Source organism: Lissotriton vulgaris, chromosome 2_1, assembly GCF_964263255.1.
Source record: "Lissotriton vulgaris chromosome 2_1, aLisVul1.2, whole genome shotgun sequence".
Classification (NCBI taxonomy): domain Eukaryota; kingdom Metazoa; phylum Chordata; class Amphibia; order Caudata; family Salamandridae; genus Lissotriton; species Lissotriton vulgaris.
Window position 1 is genome coordinate 1,735,758,220 of NC_141687.1, and position 19,465 is coordinate 1,735,777,684.

Genomic DNA, 19,465 nt, shown 5'->3' on the forward strand with positions numbered 1-19,465 from the left:
ATGATCCACTCCGTAAAGGTAGAAGGAAGCCAGACTCCTGGTATGGCAAAAGCTGTAGAACTGCCTACAAATCCCTGCACTAGCAGTGCGATCAACGGATAGGCTCCTAATACGTGATGCTAGGCGTCATTATAAAACGACCCAGCAGGAAGCAAAAAAATCCTGGGACAATAAATACTGGGAAGAATTATATGAGGCAAGTAAGTCCAGAAATATGACAGGCTTCTGGAATCTAGTGAGATGGGGCAAAGGGAACCATAGGCCCCAGCCAGAAAATTCTGTCCCTCCTGAACGCTAGGTATCGCACTTTAAATTACAGTTTGCCCCCCCCCCGATGGGTAAGTGTAGAAAGTCTGGATCCTACTATAAATTATACAGCTACTACTCCGATGGTGTTTAGTCGGAGGGACATTGAACAAGCTCTAAACACAACCCTGAGAGGAAGGGCCCCGGGTCCGGACACAATTCCGGCAGACCTTTTTCTTCATAGCAAAGAGGTCTGGGTGCCGTATATAGAGCTGCTGGCGAATGCCATTTCCAGGGGCGCGCCATTACCATAAGTTTGGAGGGGAGCTGAAATAATTCAAATTTTTAAAAAAGGGGATCGTGCCGATCCTGCGAACTATAGGCCAATCAGCCTAATTGCATGTATTCAGAAGGTGGTGGCCAGGCTCGTGCTCCTTAGAATTCAGAACTGGATAGACGACTCAGGGGTCATGTCCGCGCTTCAGGCAGGCTTTCGCCCATTTACGAGTACTGTGGATCAAGTTTTTAGATTTTCTGCCATATATTGGAAATGGGTTATCCTTGGAGGGGGCACCCTTTACGCAGCCTTTGTCGATTTGAAATCAGCTTTTGATCTTGTGCCTCGCACTAGGCTGTGGCGAGTGCTTCATGAGCAAGGTATGCCACATGAACTGCTTGCCTTCCTGATCCAATTTCACGAAAATAATTACACTCAGGTTAGGTGGGGAAACCAGGGCCAGGTTACTGATAAATTTACAACAAAAAGGGGAGTCAGACAAGGGTGCGTCCTGGCACCAACACTGTTTACGTTATATATAAACAGGGTCACCGAATATTATAGGGAAGTACACACAGATGCACCCAAACAAAATGGCATCCCAGTCCCCCTGTTAATGTTTGCAGACGACACTCTCATAATCTCCAAAACGCAAGAAGGGCTTCAGAAAGCAATTGGTTGTTTTGAGATGTTCTGCAATGATCATGGCCTAATCATTAATGTGTCGAAAACAAAATTTATGGTAATGCATAGACACAAGAAAGTAAGGGGCACAGTTATTATGAATGGCGAGCTTTTAGAACAAACAGAGAGTTTCAGTTATTTGGGTATTACACTGGGGTCTCGGTTAGAGTGGAAGTCACACATGACTTATTTAACCACTAAACACGCACAGTTGGCAGGTGTCCTACTGAGAGAGTTAAAATCCTCAGCCACACAACCAATAGCCCCAGCCCTTAAAATATACGACACAAAAGTTAGGGCCTCAATGCTGTATGGGGCTGAACTGTGGGGGGTTTCTGACGTCACAGCCCTGACTAATGCACAAAATAAATTCTTGCGGTGCCTAACAAGGCTCCCGCAATCTACTCCACTGGTACCTTTGTACATGGATCTGGGATGTCGGAAAATACAGGACATATCTAGCTTTAGGCCTATCGCATATTGGAGGAGGCTATGGGTGACACCCAAACTTTCTCATTATGCTTTAGCGCTTCTGGAAACCAGAAATATGGATTCAGGGAGTAAAATATTATGGTTCAGACAGGTCAAGTCGCTTTTCAAAGCCTTAGGAATGATGGAACTATGGGAAAATCCTTCAGAAAATATTTTCCCCTCTCAAAAGACCTTAAAAGAGTTGTAGTGGTCGTACATAACCCAAAGGGAGTTTCAGAAACATACTGATCCATCACTCACCAGGGCCTTTCTGGAACAAAAACATACTCCTGCTTATGAGCGATATTGGGACCTCATTACCATCCCAAATGATAGAAAACTTTTCCATCAATACAGGGTGGGAACCCTTCCTATCAATACATTTACTAGCAAATGGTCAAGTAATAAAGATCACCATCTGTGTCCTTTTTGTGTAGCCCAATCTGAAAGTCTAGCTCATGTTTTGTTTATATGTCCAGCATACAAAGCCCCGCGCCATAAATGGATTAGACCAATTTGTATACAGAAAGGCATCCAAAGTGGCACTGCGGCACTAAGAATTGTTAAAACAGATTGCACTTATAGCATGGTAATTGCACTTGCAAAATTTTTAAAATGGATGTGGTCAATACGCAGGGATAAATTGAAATTACTGTTGTCTGCATTATTTTAATCTGGCCCCAAAACCTAAAAAATTTATGATAAGTAAAAATGGCACTAAATTTTAAATGGATTTTATATTCACACAGTATTTATTTTCTTAAATAGTTGTGTTGGAACACCCTGTGCATAGCATCGATTGGATAGATTAATTAATACATTTCCCTGTAAACTATGAACATTGGATGTAACAAGTATGAAATGTTGATTTTTATTGTTTTTATTGTGTTGTCTTTTATCACTAACTGTCGAAATAAAGACTTATTTGACTTTGACTTTGACTTTGACTAAAAGTGTGACAGTATTCTGGTATCTAAATGAGCAGGCCAGCAAGCTGACATTTTGAATATTTTATGGTATTTTAAAGAAAAAATGTTAAACATATTTTTAAAGGAGTTATTAAATCAATCTAGCGATTTAAGAGTTTCAGTTTTCATTTAGAAGATGGACTCCAGCTATCGCAGCCATCTAGAAAGTGCATTTCATATTTTGATTTGGCTTAATCTGCTTTTTTCACCTTCAGCAAGGTATCATTCTTGAACGTGCTGTTTTCCGCAGCTTTGACTCAGCCATTCCGCCTCTCTCTCTATCTATCTCTCTCTCTCTGTATTGTTAGCACTCCAGTCTGACTTCCAAAGGCAAAGAGAAGATGAACTCACTCAAAGCATGGAAAGTACAGCCGTCGGCTTCAGAGAGCATTTGTGTGCATCTCCACTATAGAAGGACCAGCTCCCAGCGACCTGTTTCTTTTCACAGCTTGCTAAATTCCAAAGTAGTGCGGAGCACAGACCTATGCTATCAGCAAATTCCTGGGAACAAGGTATTAGAATTAATCATAGGGAACTGCCTGAGAGGGGCCCATGACTGATTGGAAGGGATTGGGGAGGGACAGCAGAGAGAGTGGAATGGGGGAGCGAGGGAAGAGACACACGAGGGAAAGGAAAACCAGCGCAGCGCTCATGAAAGAGCAACGCACTGATAGGAAGAGTCTGCCTGCCGGAAGATAGAAATAATACAAAGAACCTGCCGTTCCCTGTGAAAACGAGTCAGTGCACGGCTGGGACAGCTGCGAGGATCAGTGCAGGCACAGACAGCAGTGTCCCCTGCTTTGAGGCAGGCTGCAGCACAACCCTCCCTCTCCATCCACCTGGCTCCCCTGCTTTGCTGTGAGGCAGACCATGCTGGAGCCCCATGACTGATTACAAGGGGGTGAGGGAGGGACGAAGAGGAGAGAAAGTTGGACAGAGGAGCCAGGAAATAAACAACAATAAAAATGAAACCAGCTCATGAAAGGGGCACAGAGCTGATAGATAATGTACACAATTATTAATAAAACCATTAATAGAAATGGGGTAACCCAATTGGTCCAGGACCTGGTTATTGAACAGTATTAGAAGACAATGGTCCAAAGACTAATATTTTGCAATGTCGCAATTAGTCAACAATTTCATAATTCAAAAAGTGGAGTAGTCTCACAACGCAACAGCCAAAAAGACAAAGTACAGTGGAGATTAATTCATTTTCTACCACTATTACGCGATATAAATAACTTTTACAATACATGTAGGTCATATTGGTTGCCCCAAGGGGATCGTGCAAAATAGGAAGATATAGTAGTGCTTGGTGATAAGGAAAAGAAAAGAATTACAAAGATCGTGACATAAAAACACAGTTTTTTGTTTGAACAAAAGGATCAATAATCATCCATAATTTGAAATCATTACGAAACCTATATATCTAATGATTGTGATGCACAAAAGGGTAATAAATATATGGGTCCAGGTCGAATATCAAAAGAGCGTCGACGTTTCGACTTGACTTCGGGCCTCAAGGTGAGTTAAGCCTGGGCCGTGCGAGTCTTCATCAGGACTAGGGCGGGCAACCATATATCGTTAGATGACCCTATGAGACAAAGAAATGGTCTAAACAGGCTGTAGCTGGTAAGGAAACTAAGTCAAATGAAAAGGACCAGGGGTCAAATGCTTACCCTGACGTTGACGGTGATTCTACTATGATTTTCTTAATGTATTTTTCAATTAATAAAAGGTCCTCCTAGAAGACAATACACTCTATTGAGGACCTGGGATTAAAAACACAACTCATACTGTAGGTGGAGGAAGTTAAGGGAATTACCTTAATAATTATATGCCCTCAGGAGGAATCACTCTGAGAATATTCCAATATGTAGTCCAACCCTACAAAGGAATGAACATATTCGAGTAACCAGACTCAGACTATCTTGGATCGGTTGTTACACTGAACAGGAAAAATGTTGGTACCTGTATAATTCAGTGTTGTGGAATAAGGTAATCCTGTGTCTCTTTCAGCAACCTGATGCTTTACGAATTCCGTGTTTAGTTTGACTCCGCTATAAAGGGGGAGAACAAGGCTTAGTATGTTTACAACGGGGTCACAAACTTATTAGGGATTAGAGAACACTTTTAAATACGTCTATATGCCTCTAGCACACTACATATTGGTTTAGAACTAAGGAGTAGTGGGATAATTTTAATTTTAATAATGGGGGTTCATTGGACCCACTTCCTAATAATGGACTCTACGGAAGATTACAACAACTCCAGATTAATGTCCAATATATTCAGTACGGTCACTAACAACTATTATGGACCTTGCTATCTACCCTTCCAAGATGGCGGCATTTTAGATATCGCCACGGCAGTAGTCTCTCTTTGATGTCGGTTGACTCCAATACAGTCTTCGGCACTGAGACGCTGCCGTCCTGAAATGCAATACCTCAACAATGTCTCCTTTATTGATGTATAATAATACCAAACGCGGCTGGTCTACACTACCCTGACTTTGTTGAATCACCCGTTCCAAGATGGCGGCTATTTAGACACAGTCACCTTGCCACGCAACAGTCCTTTGTCTATGTCGGATGACTCCTACGTAGTCTTCCGCATTGTGGCACTATCCCGAACCGGCTCGAGATACGAGACGCGGGACATCAGTGAAATTTTCCAATAACATGGAACGAACGAGTGACGTAAGCGCTATGACCTTGCTTCCTTTGTAAATAGTGGGAACCTTAGACGATATACGATATTCTTATTAGGGTACGTTTTTCCTTTTTCAGTGTTCAATTCCAGAGGCACTGAATTAATTGCTTGAAGGGCTATATAGAATCTACTGCCCCTCTACTCCCATTGAAGTTAGGTAAGCTCTAACAACCGTCCGGTGCAACTTAATAAGTTTGGGACCCTGTTATAAGCATACTAAGCCTTGTTTATAGCGGAGTCAAACTAAACACGGAATTCGTAAAGCATCAGGTTGCTGAAAGAGACACAGGATTACCTTATTCCACAACACTGAATTATACAGGTACAAACATTTTTCCTGTTCAGTGTGACAACCGATCCAAGATAGTCTGAGTCTGGTTACTCGAATATGTTCATTCCTTTATAGGGTTGGACTACATTTTGGAATATTCTCAGAGTGATTCCTCCTGAGGGCATATAATTATTAAGGTAATTCTCTTATCTTCCTCCACCTACAGTATGAGTTGTGTTTTTAATCCCAGGTCCTCAATAGAGTGTATTGTCTTCTAGGAGGACCTTTCATTAATTGAAAAATACATTAAGAAAATCATAGTAGAATCACCGTCAACGTCAGGGTAAGCATTTGACCCCTGGTCCTTTTCATTTGACTTAGTTTCCTTACCAGCTACAGCCTGTTTAGACCATTTCTTTGTCTCATAGGGTCATCTAACGATATATGGTTGCCCGCCCTAGTCCTGATGAAGACTCGCACGGCCCAGGCTTAACTCACCTTGAGGCCCGAAGTCAAGTCGAAACGTCAACGCTCTTTTGATATTCGACCCGGACCCATATATTTATTACCCTTTTGTGCATCACAATCATTAGATATATAGGTTTCGTAATGATTTCAAATTATCGATGAATAGATTTATGGGCAGGTCTCAGTATAGGGATGATTATTGATCCTTTTGTTCAAACAAAAAACTGTGTTTTTATGTTATGTTATGTTATGTTATGTGGTTTTTATTAGGCGCGCAAATGCTCCAGCTAAGGAGCGTCTTGGCGCCAGACAAGGCAGCTACACAACACAACTAAATAAAACAGCACAGAACACACAAACTAAGGAAATAAAAATGTTTTTAAGGCGCGACGAAAAGAGAGCACATCGCTCATGGCGCGAATTGCCGGGGGCAAGGAGTTCCACAGAGCAGCGGCCCGCACTCGGAATGAGCGACCACCGGCCCTGCTTCGCTTAAAGCGCGGGACCACAGCCAAATCGAGATCTGACGATCTTAAGGGTCGTGCCGGAATGTAATTGGCCATGAGTGTCGTGAGGATCATTGCAGGGGACCCCTTCAAGATCTTATGGGCGACGCAGAGGACCTTAAACTGAATCCGCTGCGCCACAGGGAGCCAGTGCAATGCTCGAATGGTGCTGGAGGTGGGACAGAATCTAGGAAGACCCACCACCGCTCTCGCAGCAGCATTCTGGATCCGCTGCAGGCGCCCTATCTCAGCTACATTCAGTCCGGCCAACAAAGAGCTAGCATAATCCAATCTAGATATGACGGTAGCTTGGATCATGAGTTGCCGGGTGGGGGCATCAAAGAACTTTAGCACCGGACGGAGCCCACGCAAGATGCCGAAGCAGCAAGCAGCCGTGCGTTTAGTGTGGCATGCAAACGTAAGGGAAGGGTCCAACCAGACCCCGAGGTTTTTAAGCTCGGCGACTGGGATGGGAGCGGAACCCAACTCCTCCGGCCACCATCTCTCTCCCCACAGTTCCGGTCGCCTACCAAATACCATCACCTCGGTCTTACTAGCGTTTAGCTGGAGACAATTAAGCGTCATCCACCTAGCGACCGCCCTCAGTCCTTGTTGAAACCTAGGAGCGTCGACCTCCGCATCCCCGCTGATCGTGACCGCTAGCTGGGTGTCATCGGCATATGATACCATGGTCATACCCCATAGTTTGACAACCTCAGCTAGCGGCCTTACGTACAGGTTGAACAGCGTAGGACTCAGCGAGGAGCCTTGGGGGACGCCCAGGTTCAACGGGTGGAATTTAGACTGAAAGGGTGGGACGGTCACGCTAAAGGCCCGGTTTGATAAGAACGACCGGAACCAGTCGAGTGCTATGCCGGAAACACCAGCATCCTCTAAACGCTGCAGAAGGATAGGGTGCGAGACGGTGTCAAAGGCAGCGCTTAGATCTAATAGCACCAGCGCTGCCGTTTGTCCCGCGTCAAGCACGGAGCGGAGGTGCTCCACCATATACAGCAGAGCCGTCTCCGTGCTGTGACCTGCCCTAAACCCATTCTGCGTAGCGTCGAGTATGTCAGCTCGACAGAGATGTTCTGAGAGCGCGGCATTTACGTGTGCCTCCATCACCTTGGCCGGCCACGGCAAGAGTGAAATAGGCCGATAGCTCTCCGGCTTGCTTCCATCCAGGCTAGGTTTCTTCAGGATCGGTCGAACCATGGCTCGCTTCCACTTAAGTGGAACGACGCCAGAAGTCAAAGACGCATTGACCAAGGAACAAAGCGGAGAGATGTCATGTACCGCCAGTCATTCTTTTCTTTTCCTTATCACCAAGCACTCCTATATCTTCCTATTTTGCACGCTCCCCTTGGGGCAACCAATATGACCTACATGAATTGTAAAAGTTATTTATATCACGTAATAGTGGTAGAAAATAAATAAATCACCACTGTACTTTGTCTTTTTGGCTGTTGCGTTGTGAGACTACTCCACTTTTTGAATTATGAAATTGTTGACTAATTGCGACATTGCAAAATATTAGTCTTTGGACCATTGTCTCACAATTATTAATAAGCAACCCAGGGAAGTCAGGGCAGGAGAGGCAGGAGGAACACAACTTTGTTGTTAAGAGGCAGTGGGAGGAAGATTGCTATATTTTAGTGTAAGCAGCTCGGGCACTAAAGCTAAACACAAACAAACAGTAACAGAGCAGGAAACCAAGAAAGAAAAGAGTCCCCCAGAGAACAGATAAAGAGCCATAGCGGAATGGGACAGTACTTAGTCCCTGCTCTGTGGAAGGAACAGAAGAGAAAAAGGAGGGACAAAGAGGCAGCACAGACCACCATCAAGCAAGGATTTTGAAAGGACACTGACAAAGACAAATGAAAAGCAGTGTCAAGAAAGGGGATGGACTTGATGCACACAGACAGATTACAGCAGGTCTCGAAGAGACAGCTGAACTTTCTAGCTCGACCTAAAATAGCAGTGACATTAGTGCAGTCAAATGATTAGATAAGCAAATGGGATGCTAGTTAGACAGAGAGAGCGAGCAAGACATGCTGGCTTAGATGAAAATAATAAGAGAGGAATACAAAGTGTATAACGAGGCTCTGCAGAAAGGATCTCTTTCCCCTACCATGCGTGAAGCTATAGTCACGCTACTGCTCAAGCCAGGAAAACCACCACGCCACTGCACATCTTATAGACCATTATCCTTACTTAACCATGACTATAAAATTCTCACCAAGATATTGGCTACCGGTCTGTCATTACTAGTTGATACTGTGTTGTGCCCCTTTCAAGTGGGTTTTATCCCCGGTAGATCCAGTGTACTTAATTTACGCACTATTTTGTCAGTGATGAACCAAATAGAATCTAAATTACCGGCTGCGGCTGTACTACTTGATGCTGAGAAGACCTTCAATTCACTGGAGTGGCCTTTTCTGTATGTGGTGAAACAGAAACTCCGGATTCCAATTGGTACATCTTTTATACTCTGGTCCAGCTGCCCGCCTGAAGTTAAACAGTGAAATAACATCTCAATGTCGATTGACACGTGGCACCAGACAAGGATGCCCCCTCTCACCCCTATTATTTATTGTACCTATGGATCCCCCGGCAAGGCACATATAAGAGAGACATCTCCATCGAGGCTTAAAACTCCACACAGGGCCTCTCGCAGCCTCATTGTAAGTGGACAATGTCATGCTGTTTGTGCGGAAACCGACAACGAACTTGTCCCCTTTATTGCGTGAGGTGGTTCAATTTGGAGTATACTCGGACAATAACTGGACCAAATCTGAAATTTTCCCTTTGACACCGGCCACTACCCAAAAAGAGTTTTAATTCCCTCTGAAGTGGTGTACTGACCCCTAAAATATCTCAGCATTTTCTTGCACTGGAGTGCATCTGAGGTGATCAGGCTTAACTATGGTGCCGCAGTGGACCGACTCACAACACAGGTTAAATGGTGGATCAGATTTCCTCTTTCCATGGCGGGCAGAGTTGCCGTACTGAAAATGGTGGTTCTCCTGCGTTTTTTATATCTCTTCCTGAATACCCCCATCACTCTCACCACAAAATGTTTTGATACACACCAAGCCTTACTCATTCGCTTTGTTTAGGCCAGTAAACAGCAGAGTATAGGCTGGAACACTCTAATTATGCCTTATGAACGAGGGGGATTTTTATTTATATTATCTTGTTGCTCAGATCCATTTTACATATTACTGGTATCATCCTGATGTCCGACTCCAGGATCTTAAGCCAGAGCAATCCCAGATATATCCTAATTCACTATCCGTTATATTACCACAGGGCCTGTCCCGATGTCCCTCTGAAGTTCAGACACCACCTACTATGTGCTGGGCATGGACAAAACTGCAACAGTATTTGCAAACGAAGGGGCTAATTATGATTGCGGATTTCCCGCATCCTCCGGGCCGGCGGAAGCCACTGCCGGCCCGGAGGATGCGGGAAAACAGCTGCGGAGCCTCCCCAGACCCACCGCCAAATTAGGATGGCTGGTGGGTCTGATATTCTGTCCGCAGCTTTTCCGCCGCAGTCGCCTTCTGACCGCGGCAGAATAGCACTAACATGTCTGGCGGTGTCTATCAGACACCGCCAGGCATATTAGGATGTCTGCAATTCTATGCTTTTCCACGGCGGCTTTTCTGCCGTGGAAAAGCATACGGACCTTCACTTCGGGGGCCAGTTGCGGGCCCCCTGGATGAAGGGGTGGTGGGGGGTGCACATGGGGGGTACCTATGGTACCCCCCTGCATTTGCGTGCACAATGCAGCAGGCACCACGCGGTGCCTGCCGCTTTGTGCACGCAAATGCTGTGCATGCATTTTTAACATTGTGGCGGGTGCAGTTTGAAGCTGCACCGGCCGCAATGTTAAAGATTGAGGATGTGACCGCCACCCTGGCGGTCACATCCTAATCTGCACAGAGGGAACGCCGCAGCCCATGCGGACGTTCCCTCATACTCTGGGGTCGCAGACGGACTCAAGTCCGTCTGCGATCCTAATGACCCTCTATATTTTTATATTTGCCGCATATACCACTATTACACCCCACCACTGAAACCCTTACCAAATGTACATTAACTAGGCATGGACTACCGAAGGTTGGGGACCTGTTCAAACATACATGAATGTGGACCAAGGAAGAACTCTTTCCCATGGGGTTGCTCCTTACATGAACAGATTCCTTTTTTATAGGATCCGTGGGTCCCTGATTGGGGAAGTTCTGGACGCTGCAAGGGAGCCGGCGGACTTTCCTCCCTCTCACGCTAGTTATAGCTTCACCGGATGGAACCCGCTTGGTTTCACGTCTATATCATCTCTCGTTATCTCTCCAACTTACGGTTGGCATCAAGGCACGTGCTGTCTGGGAACGGGATCTGGGTACACCAATAACTGACAAAATATGGCAATACTGCTGCACACAAACAAGTTACATTTCGAATAATCATCACCAAAACCTATTAAGGTTTAAATATATACATCAAGCTTATATAACCCCACAAATGTTAGCCAAAATGGATTCAAGCACCTCACAAGCGTGCGCTAGATGCGCTGCTCCTAATGCTGATTTCTCACTCCTTGCATGGAATTGTGGGCCGATTCAGGCATACTGGGCGGAGGTCTTCCGACATTTATCTCTCATGGTTGAACAGACCATACAACCCATACCTTTGACAGCATTGCTAGGGTCAGAGCACAGACTCTGACAGTAAGTTCCTGGCTCAGTGACCTGATTCACTTTGACACTATGACTGATATACACTCTACACTACTAAAACCTACTTCATGTCCATGTGACATTTGGCAACCACTGAAGAGCTACTTACTGGAATATCCCCTAGACAGGGATTGGGAGCCTCACGTAAATATATTTTAAACAGTGTATAGCACTGGAAAGTTGAAATATGATGCCGATTGCTGCTCAATATTAGTGATTGCAAAAAGATGTCCATGGCTGGAATCACTGCAAGAATTGTAAAAGCAATTGTATTCGATGTAGTCTACGATGTACACTATTGTCAATTCCTTGAAGGTAGTTCTCTGTACCCTGTTTAATGTTGGGTTATGCTTTTTGTTATTATTAATTCATGTCAATTGATTTGTGATGCTGCATCTCGCTATGCACTATCAGTGTGATTGTACATTGCAAATCTTAATAAAGAAAATGTATTAAAAATAAATAAAGAAACCAATATGATTTAGAACCTTCTATGTGCATGTGGCAATTTAAGGGTCATAAAATCTATTTTGCTGAAGATAAAAACATTATTCTCTAAGCATGTCAGTAGGGAAGGGCAAAAGCAATAAATACACTCGATTTTAATAATCTAGACCTCTTAATAGCTTGAGCAACCAGAAATGGCTTAACTCTTTCTCTAGCGAGTCAGCTGGTATTGAAGGATAATTGCTACTTTTCACACCTATTCCTCTCCTGTATAAGGTGATATAATGCCCTACTTCTAAGCCGTGTCTGATCAATGGCCTTCCTATCACTGCAACCCATTCCAAATTCCTATCTACCTGTCAGTAGAACTCGTGGCACTTCTTTCCTTTTAAGAGGCAAGGCCATGGCGAACTGGAGGAGCATGTGATCACAAAGGGTAGATGCAGATGTGTCTAGGTTGGGTGGGGTGTTTATCTGATCCTCTGAGGACAAGAATAGGCTGCTTTGTGAGGAGGTATGCAATAAATCAGAATAATTATTAGCAAGACATAAAGCCATACTAAATGGAAACCAGAAATTGTGGACACCATGGCATTGTTTCTGCTCTGAAGCACCTCTGTAGGAGATAGAATTCACTCCACAGCACACGTCTCACAAACAGAATTTTGACCTGTATATACATTCTTTCACTCCTCGGTCCTGCCCGATTTGTGTGACATTTCACCAGCAGGCAATATTGTTGCACTTTGTTTATCTTTTCACAGGACCACCCTTTTCTCCTCTCCATTCTCTTTGGGTAATAGCCAGAATTTCTATGAAATACTATGTGTGTGTTCTTTTGGTTTTAACTTATAACATTGTGTTGATTTGAGGCATTTTCTACGTAAGGAATGTCCACCTCGTGCACGGGTATACAGTATACTGGCAACTGTGCATACAAGCTTTCTAAGATAACTGATCAAACAAGTTGTACTTAGATTAAATACAATAGCCTTTTGTATGTTTATACTTATACAGCCTTGAGAAAGTCGCGGGACAACATCCCTATGCGCGACAAAACACGTGTTGGCTGTTGAAAGCTGTTGTGAAGGCCTACGTATAAATATTAAAGGAGAAAGAGAGGATCATATTTGTGTCTAAATTTGTTATACATTGTCAACTGTGTATTTTAACTAAACTAGGAAACCTTATCTATAATAGACGTGTGCTGGGGAGTAAATTCTATTTCATGTTAGCTGAGGCTTTTTTCTGTGGAGGTTGGTGGTTCTCCACACCTTACAGCACCATCATAGGAACTTGAGATAGTGAGGTTTGCTGTGTGATTCTTCTTAGTGGCGCCATTTCACTCTTAGTGGCGCCATATCACCTATACATAATACCACTATTCTGAGGTATGAACACCTCTGTAGGAGATAAGCTGGGTCACAGCTCTGTAAAACATAGGCAGAGAAAGAAAATTTACATTGATTCAATAGGGGACTTTCAGTAATAACAGTTGTTCATCTGATTACAGCCAGTTCACTTGTCTGCTTAATTTTACTTCAGAAGTATACTTTTGGTTCAAAGAGAAACCCACTTCATATTTGTTGTCCTGAAACCTACAAGAGAACTTCTTTTTTCATGTTGATAATTAAATATGTATATTTTTATCTAGAATGGATCAGGGTTGATTTACTTATATATTTCTTATCTGTGTGTTGGTTTGGACTTGCTCTTCACATACTACATGCAATGTTGTCTTAAGAAGGACTTTCTGCTTTACCTGAATGGCATTGGTATGTCGAGGAATTTTCATACAATTCAATACATTTTAAGGTGCTATAGTTTCTTAACTTTGTGGGTGTTCAGCCACAGTTCAAATCAGGAGTGCAACCTCTCTCACTCATAGCTTATCAAGCAACTTTCCTACACATTATTTGTAAAGATTTCTGATTCTATACTGTGGGCCTGATTCCCAAAATTAACTTACACTTAACAGAAAGTTTATACTTTGGAATAAATGTACTACTTTCGGTATTCACAAACTCTGAGTGTAAATTTACTGCCACATGTTTCCATTCCTAGAGTAAAGCAATTGACTTACTCTTGAGTGGGTTGGTAATGTCCCTCCGTAAACCCCTCCCTGAATTTCATTATGCACCTCTTACCCCTCCCAAATTCCATCCCTTTTTGTAGTAAATCTGCCCCTTTTCCCACCCACTCTCTCAAGTCCCTCAGACATTTAGTACTAAAACGTATACTTAAGTGTGCTGTGACTCCACAGTTGGGGGGGAGAACTCTGCAGTATAGGTAATGCGGAGGCTTAAAAATCTGCAAGCAATTTATAGTACTTTTGTAGTACTAAAAATATATTAAGTGCAGATTCTGAATCGGTCCTTTTAATTTTAGCCATGCTATCGACTGGAACATAGTAGCTCGTTCTTGTGTCTGAGGGACATTGTCAAGCCAGAAACTACTCTACATATGCACTGGTACAGTATTGTGCGCAGCCCATCAGAGCAGCTGATCACCAGCATGTATATGATTCCCTTAATCCTTACCATGTAAGTGAGCCGTCTTTGAAAGTGGCCCCAGCAAAGATTATGTCATTCTTGTACTGACAGGTGCAGCTATCTGGAAGGACACACATGTCATAGCTGTCCAGGAAGGTGCCTTCTGGGCAACCGCAGCCCTGCACCGGAATCTTGGCCACATCACATAGGGAATCCCACTGAGTCAGCGAGAGGCAAGTGGTGTTACAGTACCTCACAGCATTGCTGAACACCATGGATTTGGGACAGTTCGCCGAAGGATCTAAAACAAGTACAAAATCAGTAGTGATCAATTAAAGACTATACCACTAACATATCTCCAATGTACATTATTAGAAACCCAAATAACAATTTGCTTTGATACTGCATAGAAGGGTGTAGTTTTAAAATATTGCCATTACAAGCTCAGTATCAAACTGTTTGTCAAACATAGAAGTGTTCAAGAAATGTCTGAGGTAGGTGAAATTCATAGCATAAGTACCTATAAGGCTAAATACATTTGTGATATAGCTTGTTACTCTGCACCCCCTTCGAATTTGTTCACACACTGCCTTTTCTTTCTCTCTACTGGAGGATTATTAAAATGAAACTGATTGTTAGAATGTATTAACACTTTGTAGAAAATGAGCAGGTGCATGCAGGAATGGAGATTTATTGGGAGAGATGAGGCACATTGGTCTTAATAAGATTCCATGGGGTGGTGCCAAAGTTGTACAAAAAGTCAGAAAAACTGCCCTTTTTCGGTGTATCAAGAATGCTTGACTGGTAGGATGGAAGTCCTCAAGTCATTCCTATCTATGTAAATAGTTTTGTGTAGACTGAGCTGAACTGGTGGTCATATTTTAAAACGAGATATGTGGTGCTTTAAACGGGCAGGTACTCGCAGGTACTTAATACCTGCACTTCTTTAAATTGAAATGAGGAGTAACCGGCAGTTCTAAGCAGTAGCAGCTTCTATCGAACAGTGGTGCTGGGAGGGTGGTGATTAATAATAAAAAATAAAGCACTTACCTATTGCTTGCGGAAACTGGAATGAACGAGAAGCTTTATTTCAATTTCCGCAAGCAATTACAAACTTGGCTGTTCACTCAACTATTCTAATTCTAAATCTCTAGAGTCTATTCTGGCCTGCGCTGGGAAACCCTTGGTTGGGTAGCTGTGGGCATTAGAAAAATAAATTAAATTAAATTAAATTAAATACCACCGACTTCTAACCGCCACCTCTTCTTCCTCCGTCCTCCTTCCTTTTCCGCAGGAAGCAGATAGCCTTCCAGAATCCCCTGACCAATCATAATGCTGCCTTAACAGCATAGTAATTGGTCTGAGTGCTATGGATTCGGCGCTCAGACGGGGGCTGACAGGCCGTGCATGTTCTCCACACAAGCTGTAATACAGTCTGCATGGAGAACATGCAGAGTGCACATGCTGGTTTTCACAGCCAGAAACGGCCGGCCAAACCATCATGCGCACTGTAGGTGCTGCCACCACTCCTCCCCTGTGACGTGGGGAGCCCAGCCCCCACCCCTCTGGATTCAGCTGCAAGCTGAATACCGAAAACAAAATGATATTAACGAATTATTATCATTTTATTTTTTGTATTCAGATTGCAGTTCAAGCAATGGGGTGACACTCCTTAGTGGAGGAGCTGACACTGGTTCTTAGCAGAGATACTATACATCAACAGGAGAGTACTGCACTTCTCAGTAGCAAACACGTACTCTAGTTTAGTGAGTGTTAGATCCCTCAGTAATAGGGTGGTCTTTCACCCAACTTTTTACCTTCCTCCTCCATTTTTTCTGACCTCATTTTTGCGGGTCTTTAGAACTCTGAGCACATTACAACGGCTTACCAGTGCTAAAGTGCATATGCACACTGCAGATCTCACACATTTCCCCCGGAGAATATTGTCTCCCGGGAAGTGAGGGAGGGCCTGTGGCAGATAAAATAATATCAGCATTTTTAATTATTGTAAATATTGTACCTTGTGAGTTGATCTCCTGTCTGTATTAGACATTGCTTAAAAAACACTACAACAAAAATGGACTGAAGCGATAGAAACACACAGCTTGAGAGATAGAGATAGAGATAGAGATAGAGATAGAGATAGAGATAGAGACAGATATAGAGATAGATACAGAGGGACACTATTCTGCCGACTAAACATCCATTGTGGGACTCCACGAGAGAAACATTTAGAGAGCCAGAGAAAGAGATCGAGAGAAGAAGAAAGAGATTCCACTGTGATAAATGCACTCTCTTTGGGAGGCACCATTAGAGAAGGAGAGATAGAGATACATTGAAAAAGAAACTCTCCACTCTACTAACCAGATATCAATTTTCAGATGCTATAAAAACAGAAGAGAGAATAAGTGAGTGAGATAGAAGGGATTCTCTACTCTAGTAATTAGACGTACATTTGCATGCAACATTCCTCATTATCATTAGTAGTCAATGGCAATTAGTCATTAACTGCTTGTTTCTTTCCCTATGTGCCTTTCTTTGCTACTCTAGCTTTCTTTTTTGGCATTTATCTTACTGCTCTATCAGCCACAGCCATATCCTTTCTAAAGACAACTCTGTGTATTAGAGTATTCAGAAAATGAGACATTCTGCTTGACATTCGAATACAATGCAAAGAACATGTTTAACACTGTCTGAAAGATTTTGAAAGGCACACTTCTTCCCGTTGCACACTCTTGCGGCTAATGCTATCTGGTACAAGTTACTAGCTTCCCATGAATGTGGCACATGACTAGTTCCAGATAATTTCGCTGAAATAACGTGGTGGCTTCTTTAGGATTTCAGGTATCCATCAACAGCTGGGTCTTCACTTACTAGGACAGCAGTATTTTTTTAATAACATTTTATTAAGGTGTTTGGCATAGGCACAGTTAACATAGACAGATTATGGTCCCTCACAGGGGACAACAAGGAAGTTGCTGCATCCTCCAAAGTATTCAATCACACCCCTTTACCTAAAATCATGTGCTCCCTCCACCAATACTGTAGCACTTTCACCATTTCCCCCATATTTTGGAGTGTTTCTTGGGACACCCACGTGACACACAGATGGGTTCCTCCAGTTTCGCACAGTGATCCATACCAGCCCTTCAATCCTGTTAAAGAGAGGACTTCTGGTGCTTCCCAGCATTTAGTGGTCTCTTTGCACAATCAATGTCCTGAGCTCCACAGGGGTTTGTCCGCCCCTTGGACCCCTCCAGATCATCAATAATACCCAGGAAAGCAATTTTAGGTGAAGTCTCAATTTTGTATCCCGGTACCCCTAACACTGTCTTGAATATTCAGGACCAGTAATGCTGGACAATCGGGAACCCCAAAATGATATGGTAAAAGTCTACCAGTGGACACTGGCACCCAATGGGCTTTCCACAATCGCTAGGATCTAAAGTACATGTAATGTTGATAGTTCAGTAGGTTGACTTGCAAACAAGCCCTTAAGACAAGGATGTGCAGTGCCATGCATGCCTCCCATTCTGTTCTCTAACTTGACAGCGAGCTGGGGAAGTGAGTAAAAAGAGCTCTGTATTTCTGAGAATTTCCCCGGTTGGCCAAGGGGCCCATGAGCAATTACACCTTGAGTGGGTTGTATTCAGTTGTTTACAGAGTATGTGTTGATAACCTGATAGGGTGTTTCTAAGCCAGAGATAACAGTAAAATTAGGCTCATTGTAAAGAGAGTTTTGTTTGGAGGTTCTGGAAGGATTTCATGTGATCACGCTCCCAAATGTCTACTACCCTTGTTATGCCTATCTAGCCCCATCCCTTGAATCCCTCCATCTGTATAACCTGGTCCAGCCATTTGCCCATCCAGAAAGGGAACTAAAGTGTCACTCATTTTTCCCACCCTGTGTAGTGTAATGCCACCCTCCAGGACTAGAACACGTCGCTGGTGATTTCAGGAGTGACTGCAGGATAGGTGTTACAAATACAATGCCCACAATGTTATCCAGAACAATCATAAAGACCTTCACCTTGAAAGCGGGGTCCTCCCAGCCACCGTGCAGCCATTCATTCACCACCAGGGTTTGCATACCCCTATTCTATGTTGAAAAAATACATTTGTTGAACACTATTCTAGGAGGCTATTTAAACCATACAAACGTATGTGCTCTGGTGGCAAAATGTCTGGAACCAGTTATGTGGAATAGAGAAGGGAATATTATGGAGGGTATACAACATACGTGGAAGAACAATCATCTTAAACAAAGCCACTCTGTCCATAAGGATAAAAGTTAGTTTGGTCCATCTATCTAGAGCCTCCTGAATTGTGCGGTGAGGGGCTGTAGTTTCAGAACAGCTTGTGTTACCATGCCATGTGAAGCACTAAGTAGCGGAAGCTCAGGCGATACATGGCAAGAGTTGTCTGTCAGGTCTTGTCCCCTGTCAGGGGCACCAGGAGAGATTTATACCAGTTTACATGCAATCCATATGTTGATCCAAAAGCAACCTGCCAAAGCTGTTGTTGGCCCCAGTGACTCCTCGCCGCATTGTAGTGCACCTAAATCTGGCCCCCCCAAGGTGTCCTGAGGTAACCAGGCAAGGGTGCATTTGCCTCTTGCCTCCTGCATTTGATCAGGTCAGCCTCTGCTGCAGCAACAGCTACAGCAACATGTGTTGAAATTGAGAGAGGAAGAGGAAGAGGAAAGGAAACCAGGGTGTGAGGTCAGTAAAAAGGGGCGCAGCTATCAGGGTCCTCAGTGGTTCACCATGAGCCCCAAGGCTAATGCCCAACCTCAGGTCTTTGAGCCCCACCTAGGCTCTTTAGGCTGACCCACATCTCTTGTGTCCATGCAGGATGATGTAGGGCAACATCGGAGGAGGGCAAGTGCCAGGCCGTGCCAGGCACTCCCGATCTCTGTAGCTCCGGTGGTGTTGGGAGAGACGTCCACTGCTGTATGTGTGGTCAGGAGTCAGTGCTCGTTCCCAGACTCCATCTTAATGTGGGAGCCGTATTCGCGGCCCTCTCAGTGTGTCACTGCAGTGTCCGGTTGGACTTCTGTGGAATGATATCACCTTCCCAGATATGTGGAGGGCACAGAACACCCTGTGGGTTGATATGGCTGGGCAGGACCTTGTTAGGCCTCAAGGTTCTGGGAGCTGGGTGGAAACTCAGAAATTATCA

The 19,465-nt window shown here is 43.8% G+C and overlaps 1 protein-coding gene across 1 annotated transcript in view; it reads right to left on the reverse strand.

Moving 5' to 3' along the window:
• Positions 1-19,465, reverse strand: part of LOC147733208 (mucin-5B-like) — an 875,769-nt gene that overhangs the window by 322,613 nt on the left and 533,691 nt on the right. Inside the window, exon 16 of the mRNA XM_086957740.1 lies at positions 14,333-14,585. Coding sequence (XP_086813866.1) covers positions 14,333-14,585 — 253 coding nt within the window. The remainder of the gene's footprint in view (positions 1-14,332; positions 14,586-19,465) is intronic.